This window comes from Macaca nemestrina, chromosome 1 (genome assembly GCF_043159975.1).
Source record: "Macaca nemestrina isolate mMacNem1 chromosome 1, mMacNem.hap1, whole genome shotgun sequence".
Classification (NCBI taxonomy): domain Eukaryota; kingdom Metazoa; phylum Chordata; class Mammalia; order Primates; family Cercopithecidae; genus Macaca; species Macaca nemestrina.
The window spans coordinates 118,025,497-118,047,668 of NC_092125.1; the positions used below are offsets into that span (position 1 = coordinate 118,025,497).

At 44.0% G+C, this 22,172-nt stretch overlaps 1 protein-coding gene across 3 annotated transcripts in view; it reads left to right on the forward strand.

Annotated features, from left to right (window-relative positions):
• The window catches only part of LOC105479141 (tetraspanin 2), a 41,759-nt gene that overhangs the window by 16,679 nt on the left and 2,908 nt on the right, over window positions 1-22,172 (forward strand). The window contains exons 3-7 of one of the 3 annotated variants that reach the window (XM_011736953.3): window positions 10,503-10,600; window positions 12,378-12,452; window positions 13,937-14,035; window positions 15,313-15,384; window positions 21,426-21,509. In XM_011736953.3, the coding sequence (XP_011735255.2) occupies window positions 10,503-10,600; window positions 12,378-12,452; window positions 13,937-14,035; window positions 15,313-15,384; window positions 21,426-21,509 (428 nt within the window). The remainder of the gene's footprint in view (window positions 1-10,502; window positions 10,601-12,377; window positions 12,453-13,936; window positions 14,036-15,312; window positions 15,385-21,425; window positions 21,510-22,172) is intronic. The other 2 variants (XM_011736955.3, XM_011736954.3) reach the window with 2 other exon arrangements.

The window sequence follows — 22,172 nt, forward strand, 5'->3', positions numbered from 1 at the left end:
AGCACTTAAACTTTGGTGGGAGCGGGAGGGAAGAGGGGCAGGGAAAGAGGCTGAAAGGAGCCCCCCCTGAGCCCCTGTGCACTGGTTGTGTGCCGGAGACAGGTAGAGAAGCTGTTGTGACCCCTTCCCCTTGCCTTCACGCGGCCTGTTCCTCCACTCTCCAAAATCAAGGGAGGCTGGAGCCAGTAAGAGCAGCCTGTTGTGCTTCATTTCAGGGAAAGAAGTCTCAAGGAAATGCAATTAAAATTTATTTCAAAGAATGAGAAAAGTCCCTATTGCCGCTGGAGTAAAGTGGTTACACCACAAGTGTGTCATTCACTAGCCCATCTGGGGTGACACAGGACCCCTGCAGGACTTTATTTTCTGATCTTATGTTTTAAATTGTGTAGGAAAAAACATAACTCAAAATACAGGTTTGAAGGGGCTAATCTCAGTCTCTCCATGACTAGGGACTGCAGAGAGGAGGAGAGGAGAGAGAAGAAGGAGGGAAGGGAGAGATGGAGGGAGAGGAGATGAGAGGGCTACCCCTGGGAAGAGGCTCCAGCGGGAAGGGGCAATAGCTCCGCCCCTGCCACAGTAGGAAGGGGTGAGGAGTGTAGGGTAAGGTACAGCCTCCACCCGCAAGGCAGTGCTCTTAGTAGGGGCTGAGCATTATTGCCCTGGGATTAGTTGACCTACTTCTAGCATTTCCTGTGGCCTTTTCTCATTCTCCAGCTAAATGGACTAAGACTGTAAATTTCAAAAAGCCCAAGACCATCATCATTATAGGGGACACCCCCATATGACTGGCTCTTTTAGGATCTGCACCAGCCATAGAGTAAGCTTCAGTGGCTGTGGTGACCTCTATGGCGGGGAGGAGGAGCATCCTGCACAGGTCATTTGCTCTAAATCACAAGAAGAGTAGAGTCTCTTCCAGGACAGAGAGAGTGCAGGCCCCACTCAGAGCAGGGACATCCTCCAGAAGGGCCAGCCTGCAGCTGTGCTGCCTCTTGTTACAAACACTCTTCCCACACAGCATCCTCCTGCGAGGAGAAGAGCTGTGTCAGTTAGGATACTTTTAGAGGAGAGTAGCAGAAAACCTACTAAAGATGGATAACAATAAGGACATTCCACATTTCAGGAAATCTTAGATGTGGCTCTTTGTAAAACACTCAATTATTTTAGGTTCCACTAAGAAAGGAAAAAATGCTACCAGTTTAGCTATGACATACCATAAAAGATGCATTCTAATTTCAGCATGTTAAGATATACCAAAAAATAAACCATCTCAACAGTGATGAAATATAGTACAAGAAGTCTGGAGATGGGGATTTTCCAGAATTTGTTCAAGGCTGAACAAAGTCATCAAGGGCCCAGGTTCTTTCCCCGTCTCTGCTGTCCTCAGTGTCCTTAGACATCTCCCCTTAAAAGATAGCTGCAGTGGCTCCAAGCATCATATTCTCATACAGCAACATCCAAAAGAGAACATAGAAAATTTCGCTTCATATTGTCCCTTTTTTGAAGGAGTAAAACCTTTTTCAGAATCTGCCAACACATTTCCTCTTGCAGCTTCTTAGTCAAAATCGCATTCTGTATTCATGCCTAAGCCAATCATGGCCAAGAAGTGAATTACTATGATTGGATCTCTGACTAATTGATATTCGCACCCTCCCCTGGGCCGGGGGAGGGGCCTGGGCCCCCCACAGGGCCTGTGACACTTGGACAAGATTGGGATTTTGTGACAATGAAAAAGCAGAGGAATCTGCCATAGACATAAAACTGAAATGCTCCTTTCTACCCACATGGTTTCCAGGAAGTATGCACAGGACAAGGACATTTGAGACAAGAAAATATAACCTATCAGTATAACCTCAATATAATCCATTGGCCAGCCGTCACAGTCCTGGGCTCTGCCGTCACTCAAAATGTATAAGAATTCTGTAACTGCCCCTATGTAACTTGTAATATAAATGAAAAGACTCATAGACCTCACAATTTAAATTACAATAAAAATTAGCATGTGACTAAATGCCAACTAAGTGGTATTTGCAGTGGGTGCATTAGAGGTCATTCTAAACTGGTAAGGAAAGAAGAATTTAAGTTAGGTTTTAAAGACCAGGCTGTAATCAATGGAGAAGAGGAAAAATGGGGACTGGGAAGGCATGCACAAAGCATGACTGTGGGGAGGGATTAGCAAGCTGGGCGGGGCAGGGGGCTGTGATGGAGTCTGAGGACTGGGGCATAGTGGGCAGTAGGATTCGGACAGTTGGGGAGGGAGAGGGGACAAGTATAGAGGCCTTTGAATGTCAGGGTTAAGTTGGTAAACAGTCGAAGGATGATTTGGGGCCAGGGGTAAGGTATGATCTGCACTGCATTTTAAAGAGATTATTATGGCAGAAGTAGAATGAGAGGGGAATCCCAGGACAGAAAAAAAAAAGGCAGATTATTGATACAATCAGGCCTGAGAAATTAGGATATAACCCACAGTGGTTGCAGAAGGAATTAAGAAGAAAGAAACAGAAAGATAAGAAACATTATTAAACATTTTTAAGCCTGCCTAATCAAACTCAGGGACAGAAGAAATCAAAATGGCAAAAGAGATGAGTGAGAGGCAGTCAAGCCTCTCAGTAATAATTCATGACTTTCTGATGGAAACCTGAGTTACAGGTGTGAGGAAGGGGTCCCTGCTCCGTCCGAGGGAGGGGCCGTTGCGTGGAGCTACAGATGGAAACCTCCCCGGCAGCAGCCTCAGTCTGTGTTTCTCCAGAAACAAAAGGCTGATAGCCATTTCACAGCTGTAGATGTCAGTTCCACATAAAAACCTTCATGATTGGATACATCGAAAGGTTGAATAGACTTCCACAGATGAAAGTGAGCCGTCCTTCATGTCATATTTGACCGCTATCGTGGCAAGAATCAGAATTGTGTGTTTTATTCAGGAGATTCCTGTGCTGAGCCGGAGGCTGAACTGGCTCCGCACACACATTCCTGATTTTGTTTCTAATCTAAACCAAACAATACACACACTGCCTGAGATATGAGGAATTTTTCATTATGTCCTATCTTTATGGACATGTCTATCAGGACTCTTCGTATTGCAAATCACAGATACCTACTCAAATTGACTGAAGCAACACAGACCTTTATTGAGTAACATACTTGAAAGGTCAAGGGTTAATACTGGTCTCAGGGACTCAAATGATGTGACCAGAGTTCAATCTGGAGCCATCTCTTGGCCCTGCTTTCCTTTGGCTCCATTCTTAGGCAGGTTTCTTCTCCATGTGATAAAACGGCTGCCAGTGGCTCTAGGCTCCGTTTCCAGAGTGACTCCAGAAGTAGAACATGCTTCTTTCATCGCAACAGATCCATCTAATGCCCCGGGCCTAACTCTTATTGGCAATATTGGACCTCGTGCCCATCCTTGAACTTGTCATTGTGGACAGCTGCTTGTGGGCATATGCCTGGGCTTCATGCCCACCGTGGAGCTGGAGGTGAGTCAGCCCTCTCAAACCACATGGGCTGAGAATGGAGGAGTTCCCTTTACCCAATAGAGAAAAAGAAGTGGATTCTGGGCAGGGAAAACAGCAGGCCACAGCAGGGCCTGAATCCTCCTGCTTGCCCTTGGTGTCACAGGGCATGATATGGGTTTACCCACCCTTCGTTCCTCGTCCACCACATCTCCCTTCCCTAAGGCAGCCCGGAGTGGTTGGTGGTAAAGCACTTACAATCCATGCTCAAAGTTCAGGGAAGTGGGTCATCATAGAAACTTAGCACCATGCAGAATAAGGAAACTACAGACCGTGGATAAGCACCTGGGGCTGGCAGTCAGCCAGGGCTTCTCAGCTCCTCCTGGTGGGGTTCGGCCTGGAACCCAGGTTTGCCGACAGCCAGGTCTGTGCTTGCTCTGTCTCCCAGTGCTGCCTCTCTGGATAGTGGCAACAAGAAGTCCTTGTGAAGTCAGGTACCTTTTTTCTCCTTCAAATATGTCTTATAAAATAAATAGAAAGAGCAATAGACATGTTTGTAGAAATTGACATTTTTTCCTTAGTGAATAATTTTCCAAATAAGAAAGATACCCGCTCTCCAGCAATAAAACAAGGAGAAAAATACACTAGGGAACTGTTTATGGATTTGCACTGCACACAGTGTGAAGTGATAGCACTTTAGGAAACAAGCAGGACAAGTGTTTGGAAAATCTCGCTCCATTGTCACAGGGCACCGTTCATTGATCTGGGTATTTCCTTTTCAGAATAGGTTCCAGATAAATCAGTCCATTGAACTCTTATCACCCCTTTGTTAAAGAGTGTCCTAAACTGGCATGGCACATTCAAGTGGTTCTTAAAGAAGTAAGCCCTTCCAGCCTTGACTCTCCTCTCTGAGAGGAACCCCAGGAAGACACATTGTTTAGGTCCCTGCTTCGGGGTAGATGACTGCCAGACTTTGTAAGGGAAATTGTCCCATCTTCTGGGGGAAGCTTTCCTTTCTGGCATCCTTGGTTCTCTCTCTTTGGGGATGGAGCGAGTTTCCCTCCCTGTGATAAAGATCGGACATAACCTCCAAGCCAGGGGGTTGGTCAATCCCAGGCCAGGGCAGGAGGATCCAACTGCAGGAAATGAGGACAGGGCGAGAGGGTGGTCTGACTGACTGCCACCTGTGTCTCTTCTCAGGGCCCTCGGCATCCAGGCCAAGGCCTGGAGGCCCTTCCAAGGTCTCTGTGTCCACTGGTTGCTTAGTGTAGAAGAGAGGACCTGGCCGGAGTGATGCTGGCAGGGGAGGGCTTGGGTTGCTCAGTGTTTCCTAGACCCTGTCCACGCTAGTCTCTTTCAGGGCACTCTTGGGAGAAGCCCCGTGTCTTCCAAACTCCAGCAACCTGCCCATCTGACTTCCTGTTACGGTCCCTCTCTGAAGTGGGCAGACACCCCGGGGGCTTCTTTCTAGAGTTACAGAGTAGGGAGTGAGGCCCTCAGCCCTTGGAAAACTGGAGAGACCGTGTGCTTGGGGCATGAAGTCATGTCTGTGAGCAGAGAATATTAACAGGTTTTCTCCAAGAAGGGGTTGCCCACACACACAGGAGCCACTGGGCTCTCCAGGATCGCAGCCTGACTGCAGCTGTCGCTCCCTGTGGAACTCAGAGTCTCCAAGCCTGGCTCTGATTGTGGCTGAATGTTACGTATAAGGAAAGCATTCCAGTGCTGAACACCAAGGGGGTGGCTTGGCTTGTTAAAAACTCTGACTCATGCTGGTCGTATTTTTTTACCGTTTTCACTTGTACCTGACATCCATGGTAACTGGATACCAGAGAGGTGTTGTAGCTTACATTGTTGAGCCAGTTTCTCCAGAGCATTTTTATAAGAAGTTGGAATAGACAATCATTTCCATATTGCAGCTAACAAAACTGAAGAGTAGGAGGACTTACCTAAAGCCATAGTTGGCAGGCCTGGATTTCTGGCTCCCAGCCCTGTACTTTCAGAGGAAAAACCAGGAACCGTCAATTCTAGATATCTCAAGTACTTTTCTCAAGGAAGAGGAAAAATAACTGTACTGCCATTTATAAATTGCAAAATGAACTAATTTCTAACTAAGAGCATTATTGTCCTTCAGAGTTACTGCTAAAAGGAAAGCATAGGGGTTCAGGGGGTACACTTTGGAGTAGGCTCCCCTGGGTTGAATTCCAATTTTTCCCCTCACTAGCTATGCAATCTTATATAAATTTTTTAATTTCTTGGTGTCTCAGATTCTTCAGCTGTGAAATATGAACATATTTAAGCATAGTATCTGTTTTGTGGTGAGCCCTCAGTAAATATTGGCTATTGTTACTACAGATCAAGCAACCCTAATCTGAAAGTCCAAAATCCAAAATTCCCCCATATCCAAAACCTTTTGAGCACTAGTCTGACTCTCAAAGGAAATGCTCATTGGATAATTTCAGATTTTGGATTTTTGGATTAGGAATACTCGACCAGTGTAATGCAAACATTTCAAAATGTGAAAACATCCTAAAGCTGAAACACTTGCCCTTCCCAAAAACTAAGTTGCATTCAATATTCTAGGTATTTGCATCATTATATGCATTCAGGGGATACTGGAAGGGAGAGAGAGGGACATAAATGTAGGGACATAAAAATTTTTTTAGATAAGAAATGGTCATTAGCAGATTATGTAAAACCATCTGCTGCTAGAAAGCCATTAAAATTGATGACCACATCCAGTCCCTAAAAGGGGGGAACCTTTTTAAAATGAGTTTGTCCCAGTAGGCCGTTAGAAGGCTCTCTCTCATTTTTATGTTAACTAAAATGATGTTTCTAGCTTAAAAGAAGCCTCTGAAACCTAAGAAAAGAGTGATGGAATTGCCTGGGAACATGTTCCAAATCTTACCCCAGCTAGAATGACTATTATCAAAGCAAGAAAGAATAACAAATGCTGGTGAGGATATGGAGAGAGGGGAAGCCTCATACACTATTGGTGGGAATGTAAAGTAGTACAGCCACTATGGAGAACAGTATGGCAGTTCCTCAAAAAATAAATATAGAGCTATCATCCAGCATTCCCACCGCTGGGTATATATCCAAAAGAAAGGAAATCAGTAAATCGGAGAGACATCTGCACTGCCATGTTTATTTCAGCACTTTTCACAATAGCCAAGATACGGAGTCAACATAAGTGTCCATCAGCAGATGGATGGATGAAGAAAATGTGGTACATGTACACAATGGAATATTACTCAGCCATAAAAAGAATGAAATCCTGTCATTTGTAGCAACATGGATGGAACTAGAGGCCATTATGTTAAGTGAAATAAGCCAAGCACAGAAAGTCAGATATCACATGATCTCACTCATGTGGGAGCTAAAGAAGTGGATTTCATGGAGGCCGAGGGTAGATTGATGGCTACTGGAAGCTGCGGAGGGTAGGGGGGTGGGGAGATAAAGAGAAGCTGCTTAATGGGTACAAAAGTACGGTTAAATAGAAGGAAGAAATTCTTGTATTCTATAGAACAGTAGGGAAATTATATTTAACAATAATTTTTATGTATTTCAAAGTAGCTAGATGAGAAGAATTTTTTTAGATTTTAACTTTCCAACACAAAGATAAATGTTTGAGGTGATGGATATCCCAATGACACTGATTTGATCCTTACACATTGTATACATGCATTGAAATAGCACATGTACCCCCAAAATATGTATAAATATTATCAGTAAGATATTAATAAAAAACATTTTTAATACTTTTTAAATTTTTAAAAAAGAAGGTGTCCCAGGGAAAGTACTTGTGGTAGCATGTCCCAAGATCACTGGCATCCCAAAGCTCAGCTATTCATGGTGAAAATGTAATTTCAAAGTGTTTTCTATTTTTCAAATCAAAGGCAATAGGACTCGGAAAGCGTGAGGGATTCGGGAAGTAGGTCATACGTTTGTCACACCTGCTCCTGTGGGAAGGAGAGTGCTCTACAGTCACCATCTTGGAATTTAAAATGTGGCTGTAAATTAATTACATTCAGCAGCTATTTTTTGAGGGGCACACCATAAGAAGGATAAAGTATCCTTGGAAGCCACAGGTGGCCTTATGGCATGCAGAGTATTATAGCCAGATTTGGAACTGGATCCAGCAGGCCCAGGGAACCTCTCCTCTTGCAGAATTTTTTCTGCTTTTCCCTTCAACTCCAGTAAGCAATGCTCATTTGGAGCTGGGCTGAGTCATAGGCCCACACATACAAAACAGAGGCTGGCTGAGAAGAGGCCTTAAAGTTGAAGCTGCTAGGGCAGCTTCAGGTTGTTTTTGCCATGAGATATGGGATTCTGATGGCCTAAGAATGAAATATTGTTCACATAAGCACATTTTCCTGAAAAGCTCATTATTTCAGCAGGATAAGCATTGTTGCCTGAGGGAGCAGACAGTTTCCTTTACAGTGGGGAGCAACTCTGGCCTCCTCAAACCTCTGTGCCCCTGTGCAGTGAGCCTCCCGCCTCCTCAGGAGCCTCCCTCTTTCCTATATTCCAGGGTTTCTCGGGGTGTGAAGCAACCATCCTCCTGTGCTTGGCTTTGGAGAGCCCAGCTATGTAGTTCCTCTGTGGATGTTTGCTAAGACGTGTTTCCAGCATGTATCTCTAAGCAAAGATGGGTGATGACAGCCAGCCAGCCTGGAACTGATTTGATTTTCTCTATCTTATCTACTCATGCAATGCACACCGACTGAGAATTCTGCCTTGTGCAAGGCATTCTCTAGAGAGGATGAATAAGGTTTGTTTGTTGACTTGAAATCTATAATGAGAGACTAATATAAGAACCTGCAAAAGCACAAAATGGAAAAGAGCAGGTCACAGTCAGATCGTGGTGAATTCCCAGGTGGCTGGAGCATAGGATGGATAAGGATTTGGGGGGGCAACTGGTCTGCAGGCTGTGACTTCATGATAGATCTGCAAACGGCATCATGTAGCAATTGTGACAGTAGCAATGGGAGGCAATGGCATGTTCTGTAGCAAGGTGATCCACCAGGAGACATTCGTGAAGGAGCTGAATATGGTGGTGTTGCTGCCGCCCTGCCAGGGCATCTTGCCTGCAGCCATCTTGTCTCTCAGACCTCCATTTGTAAAACAGAAATAACAGTCCTTGCTTACCTAACCAGGTTGTTTTGAGAAGCCAATAAGATGATGGAAGTGAAAGAGCTTTGAAAACTTTGCAACACAGTGAATGACTTTTTTGTTTCTTTTTCAACTTTCATTTTAGAATCGGGGTACATGGGCAAGTTTGTTACAAAGGTATATTGGGAGATGCCGAGATTGGGGGTGTGACTGAATCTGTCACCCAGGTAATGAATACAGTACCCAATAGTTAGTTTTTCAACCCCTGTGCCCCTCTAATAGTCCCCAGTATCTATCGTTCCCATCTTTATGTCCATCTGTACCCAATATTTAGCTCCTACTTATAAGTGAGAACATGTAGTATTTGATGTTCTGTTCCTGTGACAGTTTACTTAGGATAATGGCCTCCAGCTGCATTCATGTTGCTGCAAAGGACATGATTTTGTTCTTTTTTAGGGCTGCATAGTATTCCATGCTGTATACGTACCACATTTTCTTTATCCAATCTACCATTGATGGGCATCTGGGTTGATTCCATACCTTTGCTATTGTGAATAGTGCTGCAGTGAACATGTGCCCTTTTGGTAGAATGATTTATTTTCCTTTGGGTATTTACCCAGCAATGGGATTGCTGGGTCGAGTGGTAGTTCAACTCAGTTGTTTGAATCATCTCCAAACTGCCCTCCACAGTGGCTGTACTGATTTACATTCGCAGTGGTGTATAAAGTGTCCCCTTTTCTCCTAGCCTTGCCAACATCCGTTATTTTTGACTTTTTAGCAAAAGCCATTCTGACTGTTATGAGATGGTATCTCATTGTGGTTTTGATGTGCATTTCTCTGATGATTACAGATGACGAGCATTATTTCATGTTTGTTGCTCGCTTGCGTGTCTTCTTTGGAGAATTGTCTGTTTATGTCTTTTGCCCACTTTTTAATGGAGTTATTTGCTTTTTGCTTGTTGATTTAAGTTCCTTATAGATTCTGGATATTAGACCTTTGGTGAAAGACATTTTTAAAAACAATAAAGTGTTTAAGCAGTGGGGCCAACAACACTATTGTTTTTAATATGATATCGTTTCTCGCATTACCACATCCATTCCCTCATGAAATTATTCTTTTAGAGAAAAGGGAAAGGGAGGAGGTGCCAGAGCTGGAACAGCAGGAAATAAATACCCGCCTCAAGGCTACAGAGCAGCAGGGCCTCAGGGCCCTGAAAAGAACCCTGCGGCCAGGCCCGGGTGGGGCAGGAAGCAGAGCAGCCTCGCCTGTGGCTCCTAGTAGGTCTGTGAACTGTCAGATCTGCCCACAAACCACCATCAGCAACCCAGAGGAGCCCCAGGAAGCACCCTGAATGCCAGGCCCAGGGGTTCCCCATGGAGGCGGGGCACCAGCCCCCACCCTCCCTGTTAATGGGCGTGGTTTCCAGGTGACTCATATGAGTAAAACGCAAAAAATGAAATAGAGACCATTAATATGATTCCAAGTAAGACAAGTGCCAGGTCGCACATTGTATTCTAACTTATCTCAGAATCAGAGAAGGAAATACAAAAAGGCTTGGCTTTAGTTCTCTCAGAACCAGAGCACTTCTGCCCTTTTCTTTCTCTATCAGAAATGTACCTGGGGCTTGACTAAGTAGTAAGTGAAATCCCCACCTGAATGATGGCTGCCTCCATCGCTGGAGAGGCAGGACAGAGTTGGGATGTGGGCAGCCTTTTGAGGCTCACGGCTATTTTTCTCCCGGCTCTGCCAAGCACCAGCTCTGTGACCTGATGCAAACTGCTTAACCTTCTGGGACTCAGTTCCTCCGTGTTAAACACGGCAGTAAGGATAGTACCTTGTGGTACTATTAGAATGCACTGCAGTGCCCAGAGTCTTAAGCCTAGTTGGTCATGGAGGCATTCGGTTGGCTGTCAATGGTCTCCTCTGATCTCTTCCCCACAGGGCTCTATGTTCTGGTTGGAGCCGGGGCCCTGATGATGGCCGTGGGTTTCTTCGGGTGCTGTGGAGCCATGCGGGAGTCGCAATGTGTGCTTGGATCAGTAAGTGGGGCGTGGGGGTAAATGGTGGGGTGGGAGTGATGGAGCCGCCTGCATCTGAAGGGAGTCAGTGCCTCTGGCCCCTGGCTCCAGCTCCTCCATAGACTCTCTGAACCCTTGGCACGCACTTTTCCTCCCTCAGTCTTGGTTTCTCCATCTCTTATATATGAATAATATTACCTAGGGCCGGGTGCCATGACTCACACCTGTAATCACTTTGGGATGCCGAGGCAGGAGGATCTCTGGAGCCCAGGAGTTCAAGACTAGCTTGGGCAACACAGGGAGACCCAGTCTCTACCGGGTGTGATGGCACACACCTGTGGTCCCAGCTACTCAGGAGGCTGAGGCGGGAGGATCACGTAAGCCCAGGAGTTGGGAGGCTGCAGTGAGCCATGACTGTACCACTGCACTCCAACCTGGGCAACAGAGCAAGACCTTGTCTTGAAAAAAGAAAAAAGAAAAAAAATATTATCTTTGCTCCTGCCTCATATGGGAAGTGTGAAAAGAAATGAGGTCATTGATGTAAAGATGTTTTGGGAGTAAAAGTACTTAGAAATTGTAAGGGGTGACTATGATTGTTCTTAAAAATATGTATGTATGTGTGTGTATATATATGTATGTACACATATATGTACATATGTATATATGTATGTACACGTATATACACATATATGTACATATGTATATATGTATGTACACATATATACACATATATGTATATATACATATATAGGTATACATTATGCATGTGTGTGTGTGTATATATATATTTCACAGTGGATGAGATAGCTAAAAGGTTTCTACAGCCAGGGCAGTACTGTTATCTACGAGGAAAACATTTATGTTTGAGATCAATAACTTAACCAAAATCCCTCTTGTGGCTTATTTTAACAAGCAACCTCTGTTTAAAAAAAATCAAATAATTTCAATTAACTGCTATACATTCAATGCCAGTGTAGCCTAAGAGAAACGGAAGGGAAGAAGAGGGGCAGGAGGAGAGAAAGTGTTGATATTTCTCCACAGGGAGTCAGAAACAGCAGTTTTAAGAGGCAGCCTCTCATCTCATTACTCATTGTGATCTTTGGATTTTTAACTCTGGCCACAGCCTCTGATCTCTTGCTACATGAAATATCTAACTTGTTTCTTTGCCATTCATTCTTTCTCTTTCTCCTACTGCTAAGCACATTTCTGTCTTGTTTATCACTGAACTTAGTTTGATCAGAGCAAATCCATAGACCAGAACAGAAATCCATCCAGAAGGACACACCCTCACCTCTACTCCCATCTCCTCAAAGAAGACTTTCCAGACCACAGAGTCTCAAGTCACCCCCTTCCCCATGCCCAAGCTGCATCAGTGACTCTCTCTCTCCTGGCCTTATTTTATATCTTTCTAGGTCTTTTGTGTTTGTCAAGTATTTACTGAGCACATAGATGCCAGGTGGTGGTCTAGGTGGTGGGATTTTTACATCACTATCTGAACTTACCGTATTCACTTTCTAATTTCTTTACTCAGTTATCGTATATTCCCCTGTCCAATCCAAGGTCCGTGGTAGCAGAGACATTGGGATATTAACTTGTTCACCACTGAATACTCAGCACCAAGGACAGTACCTGGTACAGAATAGATGCCCAATAAACAATTGCTGAATGAATGAGTGAATGAATGAATGAATGAACCGCATGAAAGCGACTCAGCCATTACATAGGGAAACTAAGGTGCAAAATATATAAATTGAGAAGGTATTAAATTAATGAAATTAGTATTTTCTCTCCTCTACAGTTTTTTACCTGCCTCCTGGTGATATTTGCTGCTGAAGTAACCACTGGAGTATTTGCTTTTATAGGCAAGGGGGTAGTAAGTAAATTACTTATAGTATTTTTCTGTGATGGTTAAAAGTGTTAGAATATTGATACCCACAATATTATTAAGAAACCAAATAATCTCCATTATTGTAGTTTAAACAGAACTTTTTAACTTAGAAGTGGTGTGCAGAACTGAGCATATGTGTGTATGAGTGTGCAGGCATATATACATGCTCACATTTTTTTGGATAGTTCATATCTTCCATTAGACTTATGAAGTGGTCTATAATAAAACCAAAAAAACAAACAAAAAAGGATCTCTAGTTTAAGATTCTTCCCCAGTTTGAAATGGGGTAAGAGTTAGAGTACAGACTTGAGAAAGAATCTAGATTCTCATCCCCTGTCAGACTGTCATTTCTTCTTAAGGATTGACCTGGACAGGGCCGTTTCATTCTCAAAGACCAGAGCCTGCCCTGCTGTGGGCTAGTGAAGCCAGTTTATATTTGCTGCCCAACTCTACATGTCCAGAATAGCTTATCAGGAGGACACACAGAGGAAGTAGCCTTTCTAGGAGGGTAAAACACACTGTGGGGTAGAAGAGAATGGAATGGAAAAGGAGAAAGAATGGAAACTTAAGTTTGCTGTATTTCACATTAACTCCTGTGTCATTAATATTATGTTTATGAACTTATTTTAGACTATAAAAACAGTAAACATGTAGAATAGTAAGTGTCACCTCTTTTTGAGTTTTTCTAAAGTAGCTGGCTGTGTTCATAGGTTAGTTTAAATTCAGCTACATACAGAAGTAGAATGGGATCTTCGGACCTTTTGAGATTTCTGTGGATTTGAAATCACAGGCTTTTATACTAGAAAAAGCATTCTCTAAGCTTTATATGATATTTGAATGTAGAAAGTTTTCCTTGGTGATGAATGTCTTTTAAACCATGTCATAAAAAGATTTGAATGCTTTTAACCAATGGGGTAACAGGAATGTATAAGTCCCGATTCTAGCTATGCATCCGAATCACCTGGGTGGAGCCCCGGAATCTGGGGCCCAGTTGATGCTGATGCCCAGCTGGGTTTGGGAACTGTCAGAAATCTTTCTAGTCCATGAAAATTGTTCTGGTTAGTCTATCCTTCCATCCTCAAAAGCATCTTAGAGACTCCAGAAACTATAATCTTCTCCATATGTGCAGAATTATCCTAAAATACCTATGGAAAGGCAGTATTTTTTTTTATTTCAACAGGTTTTGTGGGGAACAGGTGGTGTTTGGTTACACGAGTAAGTTCTTTAGTGGTGATTTCAGAGATTTCAGTGCACCCATCACCTGAGCAGTGTACGCTGTACCCATGTGCAGTCTTTTATGCCTCACCCCACTCCTACCCTTTCCCTCAGGTCCCCCGAGTCCATTGTATCATTCTTATGAGAAAGGCAGTATTTTTGAAAGATGTGGAAGCAGGGATTTTCCTTGATGAAAGGAGAATGTTTGAAACTTCCCACTCAGTAGTCCCTCATTTTTCCTGGTATTTTTTCAGGCTATCCGCCATGTTCAGACCATGTATGAAGAGGCTTATAATGATTACCTTAAAGACAGGGGAAAAGGCAATGGGACGCTCATCACCTTCCACTCAACAGTGAGTAACTTCACTTCTTCCTTCAAATCGCAGCTTCTGAAGATTATGTCTGAGCCAGGTTCTCACCAATCACCAGGATGAAAAATAAAAATAAATTCAGTAAAGCCAAGTAGCACCCCCTATTTTAGCCCTTTCGAGGGCCATAGTTTGCATTATGTGTGGAACCCTAGAAGGGAAAGATGCCTGTCACACAGAGTTCACAAGAGGGACAGAACAGCATGAATCCAAAAGACACATGCCCCAAAGAGACAAAAGAGCACAAACAAGGTTACGGAGAAAGGAGCCCAAATAAATAGCAGGCTCTGTCAGAGGGCAGCATTGTGGTGTAACAGAAACAAGTGTAATCTTTAAGTCAGAAAAGCTAATTTCTAGCTGCCGCTCTGCCACTTCACAGCCTCGTGACCTTGAGCAAGTTACTTGGCCTCCCTGATACCCACTCAACTCTCTCATTTGGAAAATGAAGGGTCATGGGAGATAGCTACACTCCCTTCTGGAACATTCAGTGGGACTGTGCTGTCCATGGAGTGCTCAGAGCTACATGCAGTTAATCACGGAAGGCTTGCAGAGGAGATGGGCCAGGCCAGAGTCATTCTCATTTTTTAGACACTGTGATATGGGGAAGTAGCTGTGAATTCCTGGGTCAGGTGTTTTCAGGTACCTAGTTCTCGTCTAGGACAGGTTATGTCCTGGAAAGTGGCTACCATTTATACATTTACACAGTTTCACCTCAGCTGCCCTCCGGACCTGAGGCAGCACACAGGTTCTTTTGTCTTAAAGGGCCAGCTAGCCTAAGGCAGGATACCTGTTTGCTGGCCAATCTTCAAATCTGGTCTTTCGGACCCTGGAATTTCCTGCAGCCACTTCTCCCCTCTTTCCCAGACTATTCCCAGCTAATGAGTCCTTCCTGAAGCTCATAAAACTTGAGCTCCTCAGCAGGTTAAATGACCCCCAGTCTGAAAGAAGGAATCTAAAGCCCCAACCCCTTTCTAAAAAGCAACAATTTACACAAACACTGTCAATTAGCTTCTTGCCTTGTTTGGGTTGCCTTGAGTCACTTCCCATCATACACTCAGATGGCTTTAGCGAAGTCATTTTCTTGTTTTGCCAGCATGATTGTGTGATTCTTCGCTCTCCTTCCAGAAATAGCAGTCTGGGTTGCAGTGACTGGGCCTCGGAGCTGCTTTGCCACCTCGGCACCCCAGTCCTTAGCAGGGTGCCCAGACTTGTAGCTGCTGCTCCTCCTTCCTGGCCCTGAAGTCTCTTTTCTGACTCTCTAGTTTCAGTGCTGTGGGAAGGAAAGCTCCGAACAGGTTCAGCCTACATGCCCAAAGGAGCTTCTGGGACACAAGGTAAGCTTCTACCAAGGTTCCTGCTCTACCTGTAGTGTGAGGTGTTTTTGCCTTCAGGGGAGGGCCAGGGGCTCAGTTCCTACCTCAGGGATTCTGGGAGGCCCTCTCTCAGTGGCCTCTGTGGCTTGGCCTTATTCTGTGTGAAATAAGTGAAGCAATGCGGTGTCACAGTCCCCTGATGCCCTGGGGAAAAATGGTATGCCAACTTCCAGTAGTGATGCCACCTGCTTATGGTATTAATTAAGGTCACCAGGGCTGAAGTTTGTGCCCAAGAATGTTGTCCCGCACCTCTCCAAGCACTGAGAAATGCTTCCTTTATTCAGTTCTGTGTGTCAGACACTATGCCAGTTTCTGGGAACTCTGAGATGAAAAAGACATGGTCCCTGTGCTCAGCGGCCTCACAGACTTAGTCAAGGGCAATAGTGCTATGTAAGAAGTCTGAACAGGGAGCCCTAAAGCAGCAGATTTAGGAAAGGTTCATAGAGGAGTGGGTCCCCGAGCTGAGTTCTAACAAAGGAGGGTCATTCCAAGCCCAGGAAGCAGCAGGAACACAGACACGGCCACCTGAAAAACTCCAGGACTGCAGGAGAACAGGGAGCCCACGGAGAGCACTGGGTAACATGTTGAGAGAAGCAGGCAAAGGCAGGATTTTACACCTGGAAGTTTGAGGAAGCCACTGATTTTCGTAGAGAGTGAGCAAATCCGCTTTGAGTTGTAGAGAGTATTTTCAGGCCGCTGGGGTGTGAAGGATAGAATAGGGTTGGAGAGTAATGGAGGAAGACCGCTTCGGTGGCACTTGTGGTCACCCTGATAAGAGAGGATGAGTGGCCACAGCAAGTCAGAAACAGTAGGGATGGAAAGGAAGTGACAGTTGAAGAGATGTTCAGGAGGCAAAATCAACAGGCCTGGGTGACTTAGTGGGTATAAGTGGTGAGTGAATGGAAGGAAGGGACTAAGATTTCCAGACTTCTGCTTGGGTGGCTGGGTGGGTAGAGGTTCCACTCCCTGAATATAGGGAAAGGGGCAGATCCTGGAGACAGATGACAACTTTGGTTTTGGTCAAGTTTGTACTTTAGGTGCCTGTCGACTTACGGGTAGGCTGAGATGAAGACACGGTGTGGGAAACTGAGCAGTTTGGCCATAGCCGAAGCCCTCGGAGTGAACGAGAGCGCCAGGGAGAATGAACAGAACAAGGAAGGAGCAGGGGCTCCCTCATTTCAGGGGCAGACTGAGGCCAAGAAGCCAGCACAAGAGACTGTGAAGGAGGATTCAGAGTCTACTTGGGAAGCCAAGGTGGAGATGGTTCACCCATAAAGTCAAATGCTGGGAAGAGACAAGTAAATGAAGACCAAAAATAGTTTGTTGGATTCGTTGGTTAGAATATCATTAATGACTTTTGTCATACAGTGTCAGCAAAGTAATTGGGGAAAAATACAATGTGGGAACGAGAGAGGGAACTATGAGACTATGGAGACAATAATGTAGATGTTCTTAGATCCTCGGCTGTGAATGGGGTGGATGAGATTTTAGCTCCAGCTTGTGTCCCGAATTGCCCATTTAACACTGGTTGGGTCTTTCTGAGTTGGATGAAATGAACAAGACAGCACTGCCCTCAAAGTGCTCACGTCTGGCAGGGGAGACCCGCACAGGAGCCATGTACAGCACGTGGGCTGAGTTAAGGCTATGCAGGACAGTGCAGCAGACAAACCTGGCATAGGATTCCGGGGTCCACAGGCACTTCCCTGATGTGATTCTCAGGATGAATTTTGAAGGATGACTAGGAGTTCAGTAAGCAAGCAAAAAATATTTTTTGGGGGGATGGGATATTTCTGGCAGAAACACAGGGCAAAGGCATGGAGGAGAGAAAAGGTAGCTGTCTGCAGGCGAGTGCCAGCGGCAGAAGTGTCTGAAAGCCCAGGTTGCCTGTGGGACATGAGTACTTCAGAAAGGAGGGACCCGTACTCAAAGGGCCAAGGGCACTCTTGTGAGACCAAAAGTCTAGCCTTCATGTTGCTAGCTTAGGAAGCCATTGAAGGTAGAATCTGGGATGGGATCTGCATTTTACCAAATTTGCTCTAGTGGCAGCATAGAGGATTGATGAAAAATGAATAGCGTTGAGCTGAGAGACCCATTGGGAAGGCTGCTGCCCTTGTTGTTAGCAAGAGACGTTAAAGAGGGTCTTTTAGAAAGTGACGTCTATAGGAATGGTGACCAGTTAAAAATCAGAGAAGAGAGGAGAATCCACTACTGGGTTTTTGGCTTCACCACCTACGTAGATGATGGTGTCATTTACGGAGCTGAGGGAGAGAGGAAAAGGAGCCAGTTGTGGAGAAAAATGAGCTTTGTGTTTAACATGGTGATTTTGAGGAACCAGTGGCACTTCCAAGTGGAAATATCCAGTAGGCAGTTGGAAAATCTGGTTTGTCGCTCAGGAGAGAGGTCTGAGTGTCAGCACTTGATGGGAAACTTAAAGCTATAAATACGGATTAGATTCATTAGACTTGGAAGAAAAGAAGGATGAGGATGGAGCCCTGGGGAACAACCACATTTAAGGGTGGGCAAAAGAAGAGGTGCCAAAGAAGGAAACTGGGAGGGGCAGCCAGACACAAGTGAGGAGACACTGCAGGAAGGAGAGGGAATGGTCACCAGGCCCGTATGCTGCTGTTGAGGGCAATTCAGTATTGATCGGCTGCCTACCTTATGTTCGGCACTGTGGATGCAAAGGGGAAGGAGAAAAGGTTCCTACTCCCAAGGAGCTTGCATTGCAGTCTAGTAGGAGGGATGAACATGAAGTCCGTACAGTGCAGTGATTAGGCATGCATGGAATGTGCATCGTGCTCCGAAAGCACACAGGGAAAGACACTTAGGAGAGGCCAGAGGCTGGGGGATGGGGAAGGCTGACTGGAGGTAATGCTGTCTCAGCTGAATCTTCAAGAATGGAAAGTAATTATGCTAGCATTGGGCAGGAAGCGGGAGGGGGAGGTCTGCCTGCCGAGAGACCAGGGTAAACAACAGCACAGAGGCAGAAATGCCATGGTTTGTGTGGGGAACTAAAAGCCTAAGAAGGTCCACTAATAACTACTGAAAAGATGGCAGGATTTAGCATGTAAGGAACCAACTGGTGCGTGCTGTGAGGGATGGAGTGAGGACAGAGCCCAGGTTTCAGAGGGCAAGATGTGAGGAGAGAGAGCATCCTTTCAAGAAGTTTGGATTTGAGCCAAGGACACAAAAAGAAAGTTTACAAAAGCCAAAGTCCACATTACCATTAAACATATAGAAAATATAGGAAATTAAAAGTAATATTTAAAATTAATAGCACATTAAAATGAAGAGATGCTGTTGTTTAACCTATGAAATTGACCAAGTTTTTTTTTTTCCCCTTAATAATACACAGTTTTGGTAAGAGTGATGTGATGAGCATGTTCAGAGAAATTAGTAAATAGTTTTAAAGATCAGTATGACTGTGTAAGACTGGAGGATGAAGTGCGTTTATGCCCTTCTATCCAGAAATTCCACTTCTTGGAGTTTATTCTAAGGAAAACGAATCAGAAATGCAGACAGACATTTTTGTGCAAACCATTTTGTTCATTACATGTTATTCATAAGAACAAAACGCTGGATAGGCTGTTAATATATGGCAGTAGGGGATTGTTTAGATAAATTGTGGTCTATTTATATGATGAAATGTTTTACCACCATTAAGGATCATGATTTCGTCTGTAATCCCAGCATTTAGGGAGGCAGAGGGAGGTGAATTGCCTGAGCTGAGGAGTTCAAGACCACCCTGGGCAACACGGTGAAATCCCGTCTCTACTAAAAATACAAAAATTAGCTGGGCATGGTGGCATGTGCCTGTAATCCCAGCTACTCAGGAGGCTGAGGCAGGAGAATCGCTTGAACCTGGGAGGCAGAGGTTGCAGTGAGCTGAGATTGCGCCACTGCACTACAGCCTGGGTGACAGAGCAAGACTCTGTCTCCAAAAAAAAAGAATCATGATTTCGAAGAATTTTTTAGTGAAACAAGGCATTTTTGAAGTTGTTAAGTTAAAAAAGCACACTGTTGAATATAAAGAATGACCTAAGGGTGTAGGTGTGTTTGTGTGTGTGAGTATCACCAACAAATTTATTACCTTTTGTGGTGAGAGTACAGATGCTTCTTTTTTTAAAAAAAATCTCTTTTCTAGATTTCTACAAGAAGCATGTATTCCTTTTGTGACTAAAGCCAATATATCTTTTGTACATTTGGTTTTTACAAAAAGAAACTGGCAATGAAGGGAAGGAGGGCCTAATGGCAGAACTAGAGGAGGACAATCTTGAGTGTTGTTTTGTTTGTTTTGATTGAAGAACTTGAGCATGGTAATAGGATAAGTGGAAATGTCACTGGGTAAGGAGAGGCTGAATGTATAGGAAGGAAAAAAAGTAACTGGCAGCACAGGCTTCCTGAGGAGCTGAGGGAGAGACCCAAAGCAGGATATGAGGTTAACTTTATTTTATTTTTATTTATGTATTTGTTTATTGAGACGGAGTCTCAGTCTGCTGCCCAGGCTGGAGTGTAGTGGCAAGATCTTGGCTTACTGCAACCTCTGCCTCCCAGGTTCAAGTGATCCTCCTGCCTCAGCCCCACTAGTAGCTGGGATTACAGGCAGGTGCCACCATGCCCAGCTAATTTTTGTATTTTTAGTAGAGATGGGGTTTTGCCATGTTGACCAGGCTGATCTCGAACTCCTGACCTCAGGTGAACCACCCACCTCAGCCTCCCAAAGTTCTGGGATTACAGGTGTGAGCCACCACGCCCAGCCACGAGGTTAACTTTCAACAGAGAAGGGTACCTCTTTGGCTCTGATTAGAGAAAAAGGAGTCAGGAGTGTGCTTGCTACCTACAGCAATGCCTGGCACTGAAGGAAGGGAGCATCTAAGTGTATAGGAGAAGGAGAGGAAGAGTGAAAGAATTGCTATAGGTTGACTCTTATTTTTTCTACTAAGTAAGGGAGCCACTCTATAGAACAGTAGTTTTCATACTTTTGTCAGAATGTATTATAGCTTTCTCTTGTGGATCTGTGTCCTTCTCTAAACTGTGAATTCCCAGAAAGCAGGAGAAACCATATCCTATTGTCTCTGCATCTGCCACCCCTCTTCCAGTGACTAACGCAAGGTAGATGCTCAAGAAATGTTTGTTGAATGAATGAAGTGTGATCGGAAGTACAAAGAGAGAAGTGAGGGTTTCACATAGCTCAGATGGTATCAGAAGGAACCAACCAGTGACAAGCGAACAGATCTGAACAACCCGGGGATACTGTTGGATTGAGAGCATCCGGCTATTTAAGAGCACTCCAAATAGAAGTGTTTGAAGTTGGGGAAACTAATAATAGTTACAGGTGATCTATTTGGCTTTCTGTCTAAGTTTCCCCACATCCATGAAGGCCCTTTGAATCTATGCTACACAGGTCTCTTATGGGCACAGATGAAAGGATAGGAACCCACCCAGCCCAGCCCAGCCACCACAGAAAAGAATGGTCTTTTAGCTCCCAAGACTTGGCTTTTCTAATTCTTGGCTTTCCTTTGTTTAACTTGAACCTGTTAAGACTTTTTAGTTTCTTAATAGGTCATGCCTACCTTGCATAGTAAATTGGATCAAAGACATAGAAAGTATTTTAAACTGTAAATGACAATATGAAAACAAAGAGTTATTGTTTTAAGGGCATTTTACTTATTTGCTACAAGTAAGAAGTGGCTCCAAATTTTTAGATTCCTTGGAACCAGACAAATAGCTTCCTCCAGTTATATTTCAGGGCTCTGAAGAAGCCAATGTCCTAAACATGAAAATCTCACCCAAAAGAGAGACTTCTATTTTTTTCCCCAAACTGCATTTTTGCGTTAAGTTTATCAAGATGATGTTACCAAAGATGAATTGTTGAAACACGAGTAGAAGCTGGCGTGGATTGACTCTCATAGAATGAACTGTAGGGATGGAAAGGATTGGATCAGGGTAATGATTGACACATACAATCAGTTTTTATTCCTGGCTTTTTTTCCTCAAAACAGAATTGCATCGATGAAATTGAGACCATAATCAGTGTTAAGCTCCAGCTCATTGGAATTGTCGGTATTGGAATTGCAGGTCTCACGGTGAGAAAGTTCTAGAACTTACCTTTTTTGCCCTCTAAAAGCCTTGAAACTTTGCATCTTATTTCTCTTCAAGTGTGATAGTATCTTAAGAGAGAATTCTCATAAAGAAAAAAGACCTTTGTTCACAATGTGTTATATCTTCTAAGAACAAAGCTCATTAAATATATTAATAGTTTGTCCTCTAAAATATAATACAAATTTCAACTTTAACTCATTATGACCTTGAGTGTACCATTGTTATTAACTTCCCATTTTAAGGCTACCATCCGTAACCCAGATAAGTGATTTTCAGTTCTGGGTCTCTTTCTACTGCTACAAATTCAATGCAACATATCAGGTTAATCTCTCTCATCTATGATTTTAAGAGGCAGCAGAGCATAGAGATTAACAGGGCGAGCTCTGGCATCACATAGTTTGGATTTAACTCTAGACTCCACCACTTGCAAACTCTGGGATCATAGGAAAGTTTCTTAACTTCTCTACACCTCAATTTCCTCATCTTGTTAATATATAAACCTCATAAGACTGCCGTGAAAATTAAATGGGATACTACATATAAAGTAGTATTACAAATTATTACAGGTAAAGTGTCTGGGACATATAGCACTCAACAAATGCCAGCTCTCTGAATAATCTACCAGGCAAAGGCAATGCCATAGAAGG